At 33.8% G+C, this 20,312-nt stretch overlaps 2 protein-coding genes across 3 annotated transcripts in view; one reads left to right on the plus strand and one right to left on the minus strand.

Moving 5' to 3' along the window:
• The window catches only part of LOC106110575 (putative ferric-chelate reductase 1 homolog), a 20,981-nt gene extending 3,782 nt beyond the window's left edge, over nt 1–17,199 (plus strand). The window contains exons 2-13 of one of the 2 annotated variants that reach the window (XM_013292454.1): nt 9,327–9,428; nt 9,995–10,174; nt 10,601–10,773; nt 11,220–11,370; nt 11,989–12,463; nt 12,911–13,082; nt 13,398–13,455; nt 13,774–13,927; nt 14,490–14,582; nt 15,343–15,455; nt 15,925–16,044; nt 16,797–17,199. In XM_013292454.1, the coding sequence (XP_013147908.1) occupies nt 9,333–9,428; nt 9,995–10,174; nt 10,601–10,773; nt 11,220–11,370; nt 11,989–12,463; nt 12,911–13,082; nt 13,398–13,455; nt 13,774–13,927; nt 14,490–14,582; nt 15,343–15,455; nt 15,925–16,044; nt 16,797–16,925 (1,914 nt within the window). In that variant the 5' untranslated portion in view covers nt 9,327–9,332 and the 3' untranslated portion in view covers nt 16,926–17,199. The remainder of the gene's footprint in view (nt 1–9,326; nt 9,429–9,994; nt 10,175–10,600; nt 10,774–11,219; nt 11,371–11,988; nt 12,464–12,910; nt 13,083–13,397; nt 13,456–13,773; nt 13,928–14,489; nt 14,583–15,342; nt 15,456–15,924; nt 16,045–16,796) is intronic. The other variant, XM_013292455.1, reaches the window with a different exon arrangement.
• Nucleotides 17,200–18,169: 970 nt separating this feature from the next.
• On the minus strand, nt 18,170–20,232 carry LOC106110526 (DNA polymerase epsilon subunit 2). Its single transcript, XM_013292383.1, has one exon. The coding sequence runs from the start codon at nt 20,130–20,132 to the stop codon at nt 18,555–18,557; it is 1,578 nt and encodes a 525-aa protein (XP_013147837.1). The 5' UTR covers nt 20,133–20,232; the 3' UTR covers nt 18,170–18,554.
• Between the last annotated feature and the right edge of the window lie 80 nt (nt 20,233–20,312).

The following is a 20,312-nucleotide window of genomic DNA, read 5'->3' on the forward strand; positions in this document are numbered from 1 at the left end:
ATTATGATTAAAAAAGCCATTATTATTCAAAGAATAACATAAATTTACTGGAAAAATGCACAAAACTTGCTTACTCTGATTTGTCAATGAGTGTGAAAGGGATGAGGTTATCTTTGTACAAGTATTTAAGTTTAGCAGTTTAAAATCAAACTTTAAAAACAAAATAAAACTATTTATTAATCTAATGATCTCTATAAATGAATAGGTCATTGGAAATTACAGCTTTTTAATGGCAAAAATAGGCACCAAGTACCACTGTCTAGAGCGTAGGTGGCTTAAACACTTGACTTGTAATCTAATACCGCCGCGTATCAATGGGATTTTCGATTTTTTGGATCTTCTTGTGTACATAATTTACCAGACGTTCTTACGGTGAAGGAAAACATCGTGATGCAACCTGCACATATCGGCGAAGAAATTCATAGATGTGTATGAAGTCAACCCGCAGTGGGCCAGCGTGGTTGACTATGGCCTAGTCACTCGAGTCGAGTCCGAGTCGGCCTGTCTCTGAGCCCCTCGGTAGGAACGTATAGTGAGCTGGTGATGATGACCACTGTTTATAGCCTGTCCATTTATAGCGATCTCTAAATTAGTCTCCTTAAAGGTATATTAGAGATAAAACTACGTTATATTTTAATTATTTACATAAGTTTAACAATAACAAAGAAGTTATTCTCAAGTTATAAAAACACATTCCTGTATGGAGATCTTACACGTCGTGGGAGAGAATTGTTATTGTATTAAACAAAAGGTCGTACGGAAGTTTTATAGTAAAGTTAAAATATACCCGTGCGAAATATTTAAATCTTCACTATAATGTAAATATATAAATTTATTTAAACTATATTTTTACTAAAATGAATAACCAAATACATATCTCATATCAATCATTTGATCATTCAAAATAATTATTATAGCCTGTCCATTGACCGAAATCAGTGGCCGCGACTCACACAGGTTCAGCTTTACTTGCCCGATGGTTTTTTAACCGTCTCTTCAAGTGCCTAAGGTTAACAAGTAATTTCACATACAAAAGGGGTCTTGAGTACTACTGCAATAAAAAACCCATTCACAACGAACAAACCTTGAACTTCAAGGTGGACTGGTCTGAGCGGCATTACGTTGTGGCCACACGTAACACTGAATAAAACTTTAATAGTTGACAAATACACCTTGTACTACAATGACAATTGTTTAAACGCCAAATCTAGTAATAACAACGAAGTAATGGCTCGTACCGAGGCTCCTGAGGGAGCTTAGTTACTCATAAACGAGGTTTAGGCTAAGCGCCATCTACGCTCGGCCACCTCAAGCCCGGTGATTGTAAATGCCTCTTTAAAGCAAACAGTAACCATTCAGTCACAAAAAAAAAGTTTAAACGCGCTGGGTTTCAGTTACTTTTATAATCGAAAATAACTATGGAATTTACCTTTTAATGAGAAACTTATTTACACATATAATACAGACAATTGTTGAATTTTCATTATTAAAATACCACACATTTTCATCCCTTAACCTTTTTTTTAAATGAGACAACAAATATTACAGCAAAGCAATTTCTTAATAAAGTATTACGAGTACTACAAGTCAAAGACTTTTAAAATATGTAGACTAGACATATACTGAACATTTTTACCGGTACTTTATTTAAAAGGTACTATATCAGTTGTCAAGTTTAGTACGCCACCTTACGTCTTTGTATTCACATTTCACAAAATTAAAGCAATCTCCATCTTTTGTTATAAAATAAACTAAAAGCAATTTAAATACAATTAATTGTATTGACGTATGGTTTTAAGGCTATCAATACAAAGCATTAGTGATTATGTGAAAATGTCTCAAGTGTAATATCAACTATGCCAACTCTATATACATTTTGAATATCTTTGCTACATGTATTAGTAAATCACATGTACTAAATAGCGTTGTTGTGAAGAAATGTCCGCACGTACGCAATCCATAGGCCTTGCACTTTCTCCGCGAATTGTTTATGCAAATGTTTGAATGCTTTGCGTAACGTACGCGTTGTTTGGACAATGGAACAACAAACAGATGAAAATATAATCCATCGGCCTAATTGATATATGAATAAACTAGCTTTGCCACGACACCGTTCGTGCGGATTTAAAAAAAAAAACCAAAGTAAGTAATCTATAGCACATAGACATCTCCAGACTATCTTCTACATCCATGCTAAAGTTCATCGAGAATAGTTCAGAAGTTTAGGCTACAATCTCCAATAAACATCCATACTAATTTCGCATCTATGACATGAGTTAGATAAGTATAATGGACAAGTTATTAGTACACCGGTAGAGGTATGCCTGTAAGTCAAGAAGAGATTGACGACAGAGGTAAATAAACCTGGAGGTCCAAAACTTTGTGTCCAAAGCTGGGATAAGGGGAAGATATAACACTAATACTAACACAAATCTAACTAATATAACAAGTATAATATAATAAAGCTTAAACACACACTAATTCGTGGCGTAGGATGTCAGAAATCACACCATATTTTTGAATAACTCTTTCTTTAATAAAAAGCACAACACTTTCGATACGCTTTAGGTTATAAAACTATTTTCACGCTATTAAATTTAGGGGGTAAATAAATTGGAAAAAACCTCCATATGGACAATGAACCATAAACTACAAGCTGCCAACATTTAGGAAGCAAGGTTATTATGGTAACGGTAATTTTGACAATTGTAAACAATAAAATAAAGTTTTTATAATTTTCTGGCGGATGAAGCCGCACGGGAACAGCTAGTATTTTAATAAATACCACAGCCACTGATCTTTATAAATGGACAGGCTAAAATGTGGTATTTTGTGTCTATTCGATATTCGCTATTTTGGCGCTAATGGTTGTGATTGTTCATGAGAGTTTTCGGAGTTTAGGAAAGGCGAGAACATAGACTAGTTTTATTTATGTCGACTCAATTATTTATCAAAAATTGGGTTACATTTAACCCCCTTAATAATTAATGGTTTAACATCGCGTGTGTTTCGAAGAAACATTTCTAATAAAATTCAGGTCAGGGCAGTTACGGTAACTAAAACCACCCTTAAATAATAAATCGTTTTATAAAGGCGACTTACTTTAGTTTCTGTGGTGTTTCTTGCACACGCAAGTTTGCGTAACAAGTAGATGAAAGAAAAATATTATAGACTAGCTGTTGCAGATGATTTCGTCTGAACGGAATTAAAAAAAATGGTTAAGCATGTGTTCTTCCTGGCTATGTTTTGTATTTATGCAAAATTTCAACCTGATTCGTTGAGCCGTTCTGGAGATATGTGGTAACAAACATCCATCCATCCATTCATTATAACTTTTACATTTATATTAATAAGTTTATTTTAAACTTTATGCCTGATTGACAAAGTTATTTATGTCCATTTTTAAAACCTGTATAAAAATATATTGACGTCCCTCTCACTCTCTTTAAATAAATAAACACAATGATATTTTTTTCCTTATTGTTTTTATCTAGATTTTCCTTTCCGACCTATATTTACACAACCTTCAAATTATTTGTGGATTTTTCTTGCTTTGTATGATCTTTTTTTGCAAACAGAAAAAACCGACTAAAAAATCCGTCGGCTATCTTTTACATAGCTAAATAGAGTGAAAGGAACCGATTTCAAAGTAAATACAACTTTCAATAAGACTGTCTTTACACTAACATTTGATATTGTACTAGCTTTACCGCGCGACTCGGTGCGCGGAATTAAATTAAAAACTAAAGTGAATGCCCTATGTGTTCTTCTAGACTATCGTCTACATCTATGCCAATTTTCATTGAGGTATGTTGTGTAGTTTTCGCTACAAACTTCAACAAACATCCATCCATCTAAACTGTCGCATTTATAATATTAGTAAGATTTATTTTCTTGTTGAAAAAAAAACTATAAGACGCACAAGCAAGCTTTTATTTACACCCTTAAGAATATATTATCGTAGCTTGTATTTATTTCCTCAAAAAAAATCTCGTTCAACGAACTATAAATGAAATTGGCAAATCTTTGTTTTTTTTTCACGATGTTTTCCTCGTACAGTTTTCCTCCTATTTCACAGCAATTTATTATCTATAATTAGTTACATTTATATTCTACGTTCTGATCTTGATCGTATAGTTTAAAAATAGCAAATTCAAATTTAGAATAGATTCACATTCGGGGAAAACCCTGCGTTGGAACGCGTATAACATACGTTTATATTCCTGGAACTGATTATCATTGAATTGATAACTTCGACTCTAAATCTGCAGAAATACAGTCTTATTTCCTTTGCAATTAATGCAATTATTCGGATTTTATATGACGCCGTCTGCCAAGAATGAGTTGATTGCTTTTAATTTCTTTTTCAAGGTCTATTAATTAATATTGTTTTAAAGCCAATAACCGGAGTTTTTTTTTAGTTTTTACAAAAAACCGGAGTAAAAAATCTATTAATACGTTCTACTTACAGAATAAATTGTCACATTAAGAGATGTCGATAATTGTTTTTTGTTATGGTACGTGCAAACGGCCACTTAAATTCGCCTTGATAGCGAAGTGACTATTTCCTATATAGATTTGCAGAGGCGATTAACAGAAGATGGGATACACAGAAAGACTTTTTCCACTTCCTATGGGTTTCCCTTCCCTTGCCTTTTTCCGTAGATTTCCCGTATTATTTCTACTGCCTTAGTGGATAATTTTTTACCATATGCTTTAGATTTACAATCGATCCGATGTCAATGCACTCACATGCAGTTCCATGACATAGTTCAATGTAACTAGAATATACCCTTTAATACTTTGTCATAACGTACTTTCATATGATCAAGTAATTTGTGGTCCAGGAAAATTCTCATTTTACTTTTATTTGATAGGTTATAAGGTCGGTAATTTCTTAGTTAAAAAACAATACATAATAAAACAATTGAGAAATACTTTTTTTCTAATATTCGAAAACCGTAATATACTCATTATATTATAGTTATTTTAGAGTCTTTTCATTAAAATCAATTTTTAATTTTTAAATTTCAACCTAAGAAATTGATCGTTAAAACTGTCAACATTTATTGACCTCTTTATTTGCTATAACCTCACAATCTTAGCTGTAAATTGTACCACGTACGACCTCCTTACGACAGGTTTAACAATTAATTCAAGTCCGAGCCACGTTTGGTTATTTCGACTAGCACGAATAGAATTATAACGATGTCCTTAAACGAACTGGTTGGAATGACTTTGTTACGGTTACTTTAGTACTTATGCTGTATCTAAAAAAAAATATTATTCCCCTGCTCAATGATATATTTTCAATTCAATACAAACAGATGTTATTGTTAACTTAATAAAACTCCGCGAGACATCTATAATAAAGCGTAAACACACACTTTTTCGTTGCCTAAAATGTCAGCAATTACAGGATGGTTTTGAATAATATTTTTTTTTAATAAAAAGCCCTACACTTACGTCACGCTTTAGGCTATATATTTTCACGCCATCAAACTAAGGCTTTGACTTTTTAACTGAACTATCGCACAAACGTGCGATTGTCGATTGTTTCGCAGCCAATTCAACTGTTCAGTTGCATAACTTAAAATCGAGTAGTGTGCATATAAGCTCATAGAAAGGAAAGCAAGACTAAAAAGTTGTGCGATAGTTTAGTCAAAGTGCACGCTCTAAAGGTTCGTAATTTGTAAGGCATACCCTTGTATCTATAGTAACGAAGGCAATGAAATAGCAGTGTTATTTAGCAAACTGTTGTAACCTAATTTCAATTGCAAATATCCATTGAAAGGAATGAACGACATTCCTTTACACTCCGGACTGATTAATAGCGGAAGTACAGTGACCGTGAAAAGTGTTACGATTATCTTAATTGATATTTCAAAAGCGCAAGGCTAAAGATTTTGAAGGTGTTTTTAAAGTTGGTTAGCATCGTTTAATTCAAAATATATTTATTACTGTGGCATAGTTTTTTTAAGTTAATTTTTTTCTGTATGAATAAATTTAATGTTTGTAAACTACTGAACATATTTTTAAAATCTAAAAAAAAATGATTTATTATGTTTAAGAACGTTTTTGGTTGCACGAATTATGTATTATTTCCAATTTTGACATTTCGTATGTAAACATAAGTAAACAAGTAATAAAGAAAAAAAAACCGTTATGTAGAAACAACAGTTTCCCGCCAATTAAATCGTCAACGTGTAACATTACAAAATAATGAACCATAAAAAATACTTCGTAGCGCTTCGGTGGCTAACTGTACTTCTTATATAAATACATCGAAGTAACAGCGTTTCACACGGGTTCGATTCAAAATACTGGCAGCAAAGAAATTGTTTTCGACAATTTTTATTTTCGACTAGCTGTTTCCCGCGACTTTGTATTTATATAAAAAGTAACCTATAATATCAGCTATGTCAGCTACCCTTCAGTGAAAGTCTGGCCGAAATCGGTCCAGCCGTTTCGGAGATTATCCGAAACAAACACGGCTTCCGGATAGACAGACACAGATTTTTTTAAATGTGATTTTCGTTATCAGCAACGCGAATACATCATCTTCCCGAAATCTGGAAATTTCTTTTGACATTACAAACAGACACTTCTATTTTATTATTAATAATAATAATAATAATAATAATACACATTTAATCAGTTCCAAAACACACTGCAACACAATACAACATAATACACTTGAACAAAAAAAAAATACAAACGAGAACAACGAAAACCAATCATAAACAATCAAAACTAATGACAAGAAAATTGAAAAGGAAAAAAAAAACAAAATATATAAACAATTTGACAATGCGTTGCAATGCAGAACTGATAGGGCCTTTGCTCAGCTATATGTTTTGTACCCTAGGGGTAAAAATTACATGTATTATTACATGTATAGATAGATAGTACATCAAGATCCCATGGTTGTCGACTTACGTTATTGCAGAAAAGATAGTAATATGGTCTAAGTGGGCTAAGTGTTTAGGTAACGGTTGCTTTAGAATTTACGATGTCTCTAATGATTAAACTTTAAGTTACTTTAAGTTAATAACGGTTATTGTTAGCATTATTTGCTTTTTCTCTGTGTAATTTCCAGAAAAAGGTGTTGACAAAATAATTTCAAATGACATTGTGCGAGTTTAGTCACGTTTTAGTATTCCAAAGCGTCATTTACGACCTTAAAATGTCTACCGTTCACTTATCCAACTTCCTTATGTCTTATTTATTCTATACACAAGATTTACCCGGCTGCGCGCGTATTTTATTTCATACGTTTGCATTGTATTGTGAAATCTTACCTTACTGAAGACGGCTGTGTTTCTTATGCGTGTGTTTATATACAAGGGTTTGTAAGTTCCAAGTTATTCGATTCGTAACCTACTCAGTACCTTAGGGGTACAGTCGTCTACATAAATATTAACAGAACTTTAGGAACTATACGCCGTCGATTTTAAAAATACGTTTGCAGGTTTTTTCAATAGCTACATTTATAGTCGGAAGCATACGAACGGATACGTATTTTTGAAAACGAAGGCGTATATAAGTTTCTGAAGCTTTATGAATGTATATTTTTGCAGGTGACTGTACGTCAGTCAATTTTTTGGTTGGCAATATCCTTAATATTTCAAACACAACCAGGGTTGCCACCTCAAGATAAGGTGCGCGCTAGGGCGCTAGGGCTGTATATTTTTGTTATCTGATCTCAGTATTTAATTGGCTTAAGAGATGTTTTTTCCATGTCAAGACTTAAGTGACTCGCCGATCGTTGTATTTCTTCTTGTCGCCTGTTCATTAAAAGTTGACAGCCCTAACCGTTGCCTGTTTCTTTTATATCCTGTACCATTGTATTCAAATTCTTTTTTATATGGTGCCAAGATTGCTCGAACAATTTTTCTTACAGATTCTTAACATAACGAGTTTATTATGTTTTTTTCCTTGTATATTTGTATATTTGCACAAATTATGCCACCTTGATCGTGTGCCTGATAATAAAATATAAATAAACTAACGTCATAAACCTTGTTTGTTACCGTAGACTTCCACTTTGGGATTACACATGTTCTAGACTCTCATTTTTATTGACTACTAGCTTTTGCCCGCGACTCCGTCCGCGTGGAATTACAAATACAAAAGCAAATTGCCTTTTTTGTATTTGTACCCCTTCTGTGGCCGCCTTCAGGTGCGATTTGAGGGTCCCGGGATCTCCAATAGAATGCCCCCTATGCACTGAGCTTTTGCTATATTCCCCGGGAAATTTTTCCCAAATGGCAACATTGAACTACACCGTGTTTCTTTCGTCGCTGCATTCTAAAAGCAAGTAGCCTATGTGTTCTTCCAGACTATGTTCTACATCTATGCCAAATTTCATCCAAATCCGTTCAGCAATTTAGGCTACAAACTCTTACAAAAATCCATCCATCCATCTAAACTATAATAAATCATTTTACAGTTGTTACTGCAGTGGAAACTTGCGGTTAGAAATTCAATCAATCATCAACATTGACACATTCTACCGGAACTTTGTTCCAATAAACCGAAGGTCGTTTTGACCTGTTTATCGTTGTTTTGTTTAAAAACCTACTATTAAAAAAAACTCTGACAGGATATGACTTATTCTACATTTCACCGCACCCTGTTTCCGAGAATTTTGTCAAACTGTTATTTAACAAAACACTTCTATCGTTTTGTCGTCATGTTAAATTAGTTTCTGATAAATTTCAAACAGACATGGGTTAAACCCAGAGTTATTAGCATCAAAAAGAATTCCACTGTTGGATAAAACTAAATAAAAGGTTGTAAAATAAATAAATTAATGAAACTCTTTTCATCCTCTTTGAAAATAATCTTGGGCACTAAAGAATAAAAGAAACTATCTTTAACTAACCAGCTTTTGCCCTCGACTCCATGTGTTGAATTAAAACCAAATTAAGTTTAGCATACATATGTGTTGTTCCAAATTATGTTCTACATCCCAATGTTATCGAGATCCGTTGAGCCGTTATGGGTATACTTTCTAACATCCATACATCTAGACATTCGCATTTTTAATAGTAATATTTTTCAAACCACAATATTTCTCTTTTTCCTTAATAAAAGTGTAATATCGTAATGGTCGCAATATTTGTGACTGAATGGCCACTGTTTGCCTTGAAGAGGCATTTACAGATTCACCGGGCTTGAGGTGGCCGAGCGCAGATGGCGCTTAGCCTAAACCTCGTTTAGGTCGGCATGGTATTTTAAATAATTTCAGCGTTGGATATCAACGAATGGACATAGATATTTCATTGTGGTATTAATGATTTTTTTTTTATTTTCTTTTCCAGATCAATATGCTACCAAGGAAAAGAAGTATGAAAGGGTTTATATTGACTATTGTCATGCTCATAAAATACTCCGAACAATACGGCTCGGGAGCACCTCCTGGGGTAAGATATTTAACCTAGAATCGACTGGACAGCCAAACGGCCCAACGGGAAGACAATTTCCTATTCAATACCACCTTAATAAACTATCTACAGTTTTGTATGTCAATTCCTTCTCGATTACAACGAAGTACCTGTTGTTTGCTAATATATCCGCGTGAAATAAAAAAAAAATAGTCTGGGTTACTCACTGATAACGTAGCTTTTAATTGGTGAAAGCATTTTTGAAATTGGCCGAATAGTTTTTGAGTTATTTCAAAAAATACAAATCATTCCTTTGCTTAACGTTATTATAGAATAGCTGTTGCTCGCGATTTCGCCCGCGGTATATTAAAAAATAGTAAAAAAAACATAACCTATGTTACTCACAGATAAATTTCCTTTCTAACGGTGAAAGAATTTTTAAAATCGGCCTAGTACTTTTTGAGTTATTTCAATACATACGAAAAATTTTATTACAATATTAGTATAGTTAAAAAATCAACAGATTAGTACTCTTGGGTGTCTTAGGTTTCAATCTACATATTTTTTTTTAATATATAGTAACGTAATACAATATTTATTTCCAGGCATGTCTAGACCAGATGCCGCGTCACGGGGGTATACCAGGACAATCATCACAACCCCCATATGCTATATACACCGCTTCTCAAGTCCGGCAAGGCGACATACTCAATGTAACCATCGGTAGCGCGTTAGGCGCCCCTGTGCCTATAGGAGGGTTCCTATTACAAGCTAGACAAGTTCAGGTGAATTAAACTTACTTTAGATATTAACTAGCTGTTCCCATGCTGCTTCATCCGCATTAAATTATAAAAATTTTATTTTACTGTTTACATTTGTCAAATTCCGTTACCATTACAATAAATAAAAATGACAAACATTAATCCCATTTCCTTCCTACCCTTTTTCTTATAAGAAAAGGATGGGAAGGGAACGGGGACTTGACGGTGGAGGTAACGCATTAGAAGGGGAAACATCCTATTTATGTGCGTCTCCTCCTTCGATTAAGGGTAGGCAACATATCCGCTATTGCGAATGTCTATGGGTAGCTGGGTGAAGCGGTCGCTACACCATTTTGTATTCAGATGGCCGATTTATCGGTTGCCACCTTATACTCGTAATATAAAAAATATATATAAATACATCAATATTTATTATATTTAACATTCCAGAATCCAGATACAATAGAGGGTACATTCACAAAAGTACCGAATACAGAAATAACACAGATTATAAGCTGCAGAGGGAACAATGATTCTGTGACTCACACTAATCCTGAAGCCAAACCGGAACTGACCTTTCAATGGAAGGCGCCTGATGATTATTTGGGAGGGATATTCTTTAGGTAAGAAAATTAATATTTCTGTACAAATAGAATTGAATATATTTGATTGTTTATCTCACTAACTATTGATTGATTTTTTGAATTCTTATTGCATTTGATAGACAGGTTGTTTTTTTTTATTTTATGGCTGTATTAAGTTGTGGAAAAGAAATACAAAAATGCGAAAGTTCCGATGGATGGATGTTGTTTTACTAAATATCTATATATCTTTAGGATTTCGATGATTTGTTTTTAGAACATAGTCTAAAAGATAACATAGGCTACTTGTTAAGATTTTTAATTCCGCGCGGAAAGACACTGGCGTAAACTAGTTATACGTTTCCTTTCAAAGTTAAGTTAAATTCTTGCCTAGGTTATTTAAAAAAAAAACGATTTAACTCAATTATGTAGTTCGATTATTATCAAATATTTCAAATTTAAACCAAATCAAATGTTACATCTTACAGAGCAACGGTAGCACAAAACTATGCTACATTCTGGAAGAACGTTGAATCACCTATCGTAGAGGTTGTCACTCCCGACACCGTCATCACTACAACGCAGCCCGCTCCCATCACCAGACCACCCGCAGCGGCATCTTCCACCACGGAAACTAACGTAAGTAGGCTTTAAAAAACATTTATTCCTTCATCTTTCTCCTTATCCTATTTCCGTAGTGGCGCAACAGGTTGTATCCTCCATATAACCCTATACGTCATCTTAGTCACTCCCTTCTTGATCATGTCACCTTTCAATCCATCCATCTCTTTCTACGTCTACCTCTCTCGCTGTACCACACTCATAACTAACGTTCTATGCGATTCATCCCTCATAACATGCCCATACCATGCTAAACTTTTACTCTTTACCTTCTTTACCACTGGGGCTACTCTAACTTCCGCTAATACACTCATTTCATACCTTCCATTATGTCTATTTATTAGGAGAAATTTGCGTAACCTCTTTCTTCAAAAGACAGGGTAATTTAAATAGATCCCTCTTCCCTCATAAATGCTTATATTATACAGAGGAAATATTTGTATTTTTGTATGCATTGAAATAACTTTGCACCGTTTTCAAAAATTCTTTTACTGTTAGTTAGTAACATAGGCTATATTATTCCATTCCTTTTTTATTATCTTTAGATTTCACGTGGACGGAGTACCGGGTAAAACCTAGTTGATTATAAAGTTCCAATATTAATTTTACCATAATCTTGATTTATACATATTCCAGATTAAAACAACGACAGCGAAACCCGATATCATATACCAAGGTTGTGAGGATACGAAACTCTGCTTCGGTGTTCCTCAAAATTGTATAAAAAGTGGCAACTGCAAAGCGATAGTTGCAGTTTTTGTTGCTGGCGACACTTACACTTTCGAAATACAGGGCACAGATAACCCTAAATATGTCGCCGCGGGATTGAGCACAGATAATAAAATGGGCGACGACAGCGCCATGGAATGTATTAGAAATGATAATGGCAGAGTATCTTTGTTCACTTCTTGGACTTATCCTAAAGCGGAACCTTATGTAAGAAGGTCTGATTCACCGCAAGAAATAGTGCAGTTGCTAGAATCTTCTATAATCGATGGGAAATTGTACTGCAAATTTAGACGGGACACTGTCTCTGTGGTTATGGGACAGACGTTCGATTTGGCGAGTAATAAATATAATTTGATGGTCGTCTCTGGTGATAGTATGAAAGGTTTGTATTTACAGTTATTTACTTATCTTACTATTATAAATGTGAAAATTTAGATGGATGGATGGATGTTTGTTAGAGTATTTGCCTAAACGGTTGAACGCATTAGTTGTAGAGGATAGTCCGGAAGAACACACAGGCTACTCATTGTTGTTTTTTCAATCTTACGCGAACGGAGTCGTGGGCATAAGCTAGTTAGTTATAATAATATAGTCTAGGGAAAGGTGTAGTTAGGTGCCACCCTGGGCTACAGAAAAGGGAGCTACATGGGAATTACTCTCACACAACACTCTTAAAATTACTTAGCCATTGTAAAAAAGAGCCCCAGGGCGATAATAAAACTAGAATCAGCACTGAAAGCTTTATACTTTATTTTCTCTGTACTAAAAGTTGTCAACCTTGATCTCTAGAATGATCTTTCCTTCTCTATCTCTTTCCTTCTTCTTGCAGAACCAGATCGCGTGGGATTCCACTCCCTCGCCTTCGAGTCTACAGGTGAACCGGTCGCGCTGGCCACAGTGGGCGCGCCCGCCGCCGCCAGCAAACTGCTCATCAAACTGCACGGTAGCTTCATGTTATTGGCTTGGCTGGGTAGCGCTTCTATTGGTATACTACTCGCTAGGTGAGTTTGTGTAACTTGTATTACAACGCCTTTCAAATATAAATAGCAAGTACTCTTACTATTCGAGTCAAAGCTCCTTTTAAATATAAATAGTAATTATTTTACACTATTTTCACCAAATACGCCTTTCAAATGTTAATAGCAATAACTTAACCCAGCAGTTGGTTCTATTATGACTCTCTGTAGCCAAAGCTATTTGTTGGATTTTGAATTAGTTGTCATTGAATGTCTGTTCTTTTCCAGAGTTCATAGGTGTAATAATAAAACCAGTTTGTACTAATTATGATTTATTTTGTTTATTTATTTTTCCCATAGGTACTTCAGACAGACGTGGGTAGGGAAACAATTGGGTGGCAAAGACATCTGGTTTGCTGTGAGTATAATTGATATTATTTTTAAATTCTACACATACATCTTACTGCTACACTTAAAGACGTTTAATTTATACTAATATTATAAACAGGAAAGATTTGTATTTTGTGCTTTTGCATGTATTGAAATAACTCAAAAACTATTAGACCGATTTCAAAAATTCTTGCACAATTAAAAAGCGACATTATTGCTGACTATCATAGGCTATGTTTTTTTAATTTCACACAGACGAAGTCGCGAGTATCAGCTAGTATTTATTAAAGGTGTTCCTTAGTGTAGAAAGGCTTGAGATAATAATAATTTGCGATGTACCCTCTAGTTCCATCGTATCCTGATGGTGTTGACTTGGCTGCTGACGATGCTGGGCTTCATCCTCATCCTGATAGAGGTCGGCGGCTGGTCCTCCGCTGGCGGGAACCCGCACGCCATCACTGGCATCGTCACTGTCATACTGTGCTTCATACAGCCCATTGGTAAGTTCACCTGTTATAAACCTAGGAATTGAAGTAGCTGGAATACTTGTATGCCAGTTACTGGAGTTAAAACTAAGATCTCCAGGTACTGAAAATTTGCAAGACGGAGGTATATTGCCGACGGTCACTTTGCTATTTTGGCGAATTCCAGTGCCCAATTGTTTGTCCCCTTAGACTATTAAAAAATATGTAGATGTACTCAAATTGAATTTTTTCATGATTGACAAAAATACATGTGTTATAGAAACTGTCGGATTTTAATTAAAACCATGGAATAGATTAAATAACCGTTTTATTACCAAAAGTAAATTAGGCAGAAATAGAGACAATCTTACGTACTATGGATGGATGGATGGATGTTAGATGGTATCTCCAAATCGTCTTAACAGATCTTGATGAAATTTGTTATAATCAAACATTGTTTGAAAAAAAAGCCACTGATTTTTTTTCTTTTTATTTCTTTTATTCGCGAGTCGCAGACAAAACCTAGTATACCATAGACTTGTACAGATTGAAATATTATTAAAATTGAATTTAAGTTATGACTATGTTTACTTTTCAGGAGCATATTTCAGACCTCACCCCGGCACTAAGAAGAGGCCTATTTTCAACTGGTTGCATTGGTTCTTTGGTAACTCCGCACACATACTTGGAAGTGAGTATAAAATTATTGTTTTTTGCATAGAAATATAGCTAAATAGATTAACGTTAATGTAATAATGTAATTAAAGGAATGATCTGAATTGTTGTATGTATTGAAATAACTCAAAAACTACTAGGCCGATTTCAAAAATTCTTTCATCATTAAAAAAGCTACATTTTCTCTGAGTAACATAGGCAATATTCTATTTTCAAGTAGACCAAGTCTAGAGCAACAGTTATATACTAATACTATAAAGACGAAAGATCTGAATTTTTCTATGTATTGAAATGACTCAAAAACTACTTTGCCAATTTCAAAAAAAAATATTTTAACGTTGAAAAGCTACGTTATCACTGAGTAACGTAGGTTATATTTATTATTATATTTTTAATTCTAACTAGCTGTTCCCGTGCGACTTCATCCGCATGAAATTATGAAAATTTTATTTTATTTTTTACATTTGTCAAATTATCAATTACAAATGACATGACATGATGACAACCTTGCTTCCTTGATGTTGGCAGCAACTTATAGTCTCCCACATTAGGGTTTTAATCCAAAATATTTACCCCCTAAGTTTAATGGCGTTAAAATATTTAGCGTAAAGCGTGCCGCAAGTGTAGGGCTTTTTATTAAAAAAGGGTTATTCAAAAATATGCTGTAATTGCTGACATCTTAGGCAACAAAGAAGTGTGTGTTTACGCTTTATTATAATATTATAAGATATATATAAAATGCTTAGAATAAAATGCTAAAACCTTATTTATTTCAGTTGTGACTATATTCCTTGCGGTGTATCTACAAAAAGCTGAACTCCCTATATGGAGTGTGTACATTCTCGCTGCGTTTGTCGCCTTCCACGTTATTATGCATATTATACTATCGGTAAGTTCACATAATCGCTTAAATATAGTAAAACGCTTGCTTAAAGTATCAAGACTAACCGATCCAAGTACAATTAAGGAAATACGCGGTGTTTCATTTAAAAAAAAATTGCTTTGTTCCTTACAACATTAAGTGCAAAGGAAGTAGAAAAAATACTACGATTACATACAGCTCTGGTGTGAACTAGAAGTTATTTCTTGTTTATCCAGACTTTGAGTGTCCGAAACCTAAATTTAGTCCCTTTCTACCCTATTCTCGTAAGATAGGATGCGAACAGAAAGTGAATTTGATAATTTAGCGTATCTCTATCGATTAGGGGTAGACAATTGCAAATGTAAACGTATCGTTGCTTCGCTTTTTCGGCGAATTTATACCTGAAAGTGTAACACTGCCAGTCTCCCTGATTGTACTTTATATAGTATAGCAGTAGATAGCTTAGTGTTGAGAGCGCTTGTTTTTGTATGATCAGCTGACGGTGTGCGTGTCGGAGGGACGCATCAGCAACGGACGCGTCAACTCCTTCCCCATGAAGGACATGATGGGCCAGCCGCGCCAGCTCGCGCACGTCGACCGCAGCACGGACGCGCCGGTCAGTCACTCAGTCACACACTCGGTCATTCACATTCAGTCGTACATTCATTCATATATACTCATACCTCAATCATTCAATTATACTATAGTTCTGAATATATATCTTAATTTTTTCGTTATTTTTAACACTGGCTGTTCCTATTTTTTGCGTCTTCATTCGAATAAAAACTTTATTTCATTGTTTACACTTGTAAAAATTTTAAAAATTTAGAATTAATGTGCAGTTTTACAATGAGAACACTTTATCCCGAGCATTTTTGTTAATATCAAGCATATTATTAGGTAACTTCATTTGCTTAGCAACGTAGCGCTTGCTCCTTTTAAGCTATCCTGATTACTAATAAATTCCAATTCTCCTAGTAATTATAACCGTCTATTTCCATTGACGAAACCTCGACTTTACAACTATGAGCAGTCGCACAGCTTGGCGCAGTGGAAATAGACACTAAGTTAATACCAATAGACATGGACGTCGCCAGGCGATGATCAAGGGGGCTAATTTTGAAATATTCCATAGAGAAATCTTAATCAAACTTTAAGTACAAATTTTTAATGAAAAACTCACACGTAGTTTTTGAGTTAACTACGTGAGTCTCTAGTGCTGCTTGCACCTTAGTATCTAGGGGTGGGCAATTACTCCCTCTCCTCTCTTGGCGACGCCCATAAATATGGTGTAGACTCATATTCATAGAAATCAGTAGTTATTACTTAACTGTAATATAGTGTTTTATAATTTGATTTTTTTTCCAGTTCTCGAGTTTTAGAAGACAAGTGCTGAGTATCTACGTGCCGATTATTTTGATAATAGTTGTGGCAATGATATGTCTGGTTGCGTTAGCGCCAATCGCGGACACTTACAATAATATTACAGGCGTTTGATATGTATATTGAACTTCTGACCACCGATAGAAAACATTCAGGATATGCGTTAAACTTAGGCTGATTTTCCACTGGCGAAAAACATGTTATTCTTTTGATATTGACAATATTTTAAATGCAGTGGGACACAAAACAAAAAAAAAACAATTATAATTAGTCACAAAATCTAATTCATATAAAATAAATACGTATGCCAGTCGCTGGCATACTGGTATGGTGTGCACTATATTCAGGGATGTGTAAAGGCTAACTGGACTTAGCTTTTGGCTAAGAAGGTAGATATTGATGTCCTTTTGAACATTTGCAGCTACAGATTTATTTTACTGGTATGTGTTTACGTATTGCGACAGTAACTGGTATGCAAACGGCTACTACATTTTACTGGCATGTGTAATCTCTTCATAATAGTAATTTTCGTATGAAATTGTACTTATGCCTTGTATTTGGTTTTTATTTACTATCCTTTTTATAAGTTTTAAAATAAAATAGATAAGTTCGAAGTAAAAATTCGTTACAAATTACATATAATACGAAAACAATAAAAACGCAGAAAAACCGAGGCTATAAAAGCCAAAAAATATCGAGTCAGTATTGATTTTTAAAATGAAATATTTTTAATAATTTAGTGAATAATATTGGTACATGCTTGTAACTAGCAATTACAAAACGCACGCACCAAAGAAATGATCACAATTTTTTTTATTTAAATGCTTATATTGATTTTACAAAAATAATTCTCATATATTAGATACCTACAATTTGAGGTTATAAATTCTAGTACTTAAAAGCACAATACTTTACAATATATATTAATTAAAACTAGATGTTTAAGAATACTGTAATATATCACTATTTACACAAAATATAATGAAAACGCCTAAATACTAATGATATTACTAATTGCTGATTAAAAAAAGATTTTTTGTTTAATTGCATAAAAAAAAAATTTCGAATATTTTGGTTTTGGCATTTTATCTATTTTACACTTTGTATTAGTATATAAGTTGTTGAAAATTGATATTATGTACTTTTTATTTATTTTATACACTTTTATAGCATGTAAGACTTAACCGACTATATTGTGGTACTATTTTTTTCAACAATTGATGTAAATATAGAATTAATAAAGAAATAATTTCTTATACAGGATATTTTATTTTCTCCTAACATAAAAAAATATAACTTACTAGCTTTCGCCCGCGTGGAATTAATAAAAACAAAGCCTATGTGTTCTTCCAGATTATTCTTTACGTCTATGCCAAATTTCATAGAGTTCCGTTCAGCCGTTTAGGCTACAAACTCTAAACTTTTGCATTTATAGTATGAGGTAAGATTTAGCTTGCTACCGCGTGAAAGAAAAGCAAACTCCCAGACTATTCTCAATATTTATGCCTTTCACTGAGATCCGTTCAGCTGTTTAGCCTTTGCATTTATTATACAAGTATTAAGTAACAACATTTTTATGACACAAATATGAAAAAAAAGTTTCAGGCAAAATAGTTAAAAAATATTTAAACAGTAAAATGCCAGTTTGTAAGTTCTTAATTTTGCAGAAATTAGAGAACCTAATTTTTAAGGTAGTAATAACATGTCCTTTCATGATGTAAATAATTCAATTAAAGAAATAGTTTATGAATCTTCTTTAGGTATTTGAGAATCTTCAACAGCCTTAGTAAAAGGTACATACACTTTAAATGAATATTCAGTTCTCGGAAAAGATCCAGGATTAACCAACTGACAGTTCTGATAAGACCTTGTATATGGTTGAAAATGATCAGCAACAACAATTAAATCCGGCATTGGGTATAAACTTAAGGCATCCGCATGCTTCCAATAAAGAGGTTGTATAGCCAACGATAAAGGTGACAATGTACACTGGCTTAACAAAGTTTTCGTCAAATGATCAGGTATGTCCCCAGTTTCAGGGAAGTGTATTGAATTTCTACACATTTTTGTTACCAAATCCTGTCTGAATATGACAATTTCTTGCGTACAATACTGAATTCGGCACGGGTTTGTTGTAAATATGACTGAATCGCCTAGTTTTTGTCTGATTTCTTTTGTTATTGAGTTAGGAATTGGTGGCCTTGGTAAAATATTGGCTGCCGCAGGATCGCTTCTACCAGGTACGAATATAAATTTACATGTCTCTCGTAATTTTGTGAAAGGAAGTAAGACATCAGCCAAGTTATTTAAGGCGGCTTTAAGCTGTATACTATGTTCAGAACCATAGGGACATGATAAAAATTCACCCATAAACACAATAGCTATCGGAGGAAAGTCATTGTATCCAGTAAATAACATTTTCAACTTAGCTATAACTTTAAGATTATCAAACCAAACATCTGATAAGAATACAAGCATTCCATCTTCATTTTCTTGTTCTAATTTTAATAAATTCTGTGAATTCTTCAATAAAGTTTTCGATTTACCACCAAATGTGTTTAAACTACCGAAATAAGGTAATGATGTTGCTCTACTTTCAGAAGGAGGTAAAACAAGCCCCATAACATGTAGAACTTTATCATCGTAATAACCTTCTGCTAAAACAAAACTGCTTTCCGTGAACAATCCAGAATGATACCTTGTTTGACTCATATCGAGTAATATACTGCCTGTAGGATCTTCTAGGTAAAACTTTCCTTCAGTTAACTGTGTTAGAAAACCCAGCACAATAACATCATTGATTCTACTTGATGAACTTAGTAATACTTCGATTTTACGTAATTGAAAACGATTCTCACTTTCTATAGATGGCAACGTTTCTTTAGCAAATAACTTATTTCTTATAGTTCTTTGCCATATTATGGTATATCTGTCAATTAACATTTGCGCTTTCCATTTAGGTTCAGGGTACAAATTGTTTTTTGAACCGACATCTTTTGAGAATTTCTTTCTTTCATTATCATAAGACAATTTTGGGATATCAAATGCATCAATAACATTTAGTACAGTCTCACTTTCTTCTAAACCTAAGGATAAACATTCTTTATAGGCTACTTCTAAATGTTGTCTTTCTAAAACAGGTTGTGAAAGACATTGGTGTAAAAGATGTGCTGTAAGTTTGTCGATCATTTTCTGTCGCTCCTGCGGTGTGAGAGTAACTAGTTGTTCTGCAACAAAAGTGCTCGCTTCTCTTCGAATTGTAAATCCACTGAGTTTAAATGCATTATTAACTTCCACACGTACTTGTTGCAAATCGCCCATAATGAATAACTTATAAATATAACATAAACAATAGAATTCCTTGATATTTATTACGGATTTGTAATCAATGAGAATACAAAAATAAAATTCGCCCGCCAAAAATTACACTGACAGCTGAACTGAAATTAGCTTGACTTTTTTTACAACATAGAGTAAATAACAATATTTATGGTTCACAAT

Source organism: Papilio polytes, unplaced genomic scaffold (genome assembly GCF_000836215.1).
Source record: "Papilio polytes unplaced genomic scaffold, Ppol_1.0 DF824225.1, whole genome shotgun sequence".
In the NCBI taxonomy this organism is placed as follows: Eukaryota; Metazoa; Arthropoda; class Insecta; order Lepidoptera; family Papilionidae; genus Papilio; species Papilio polytes.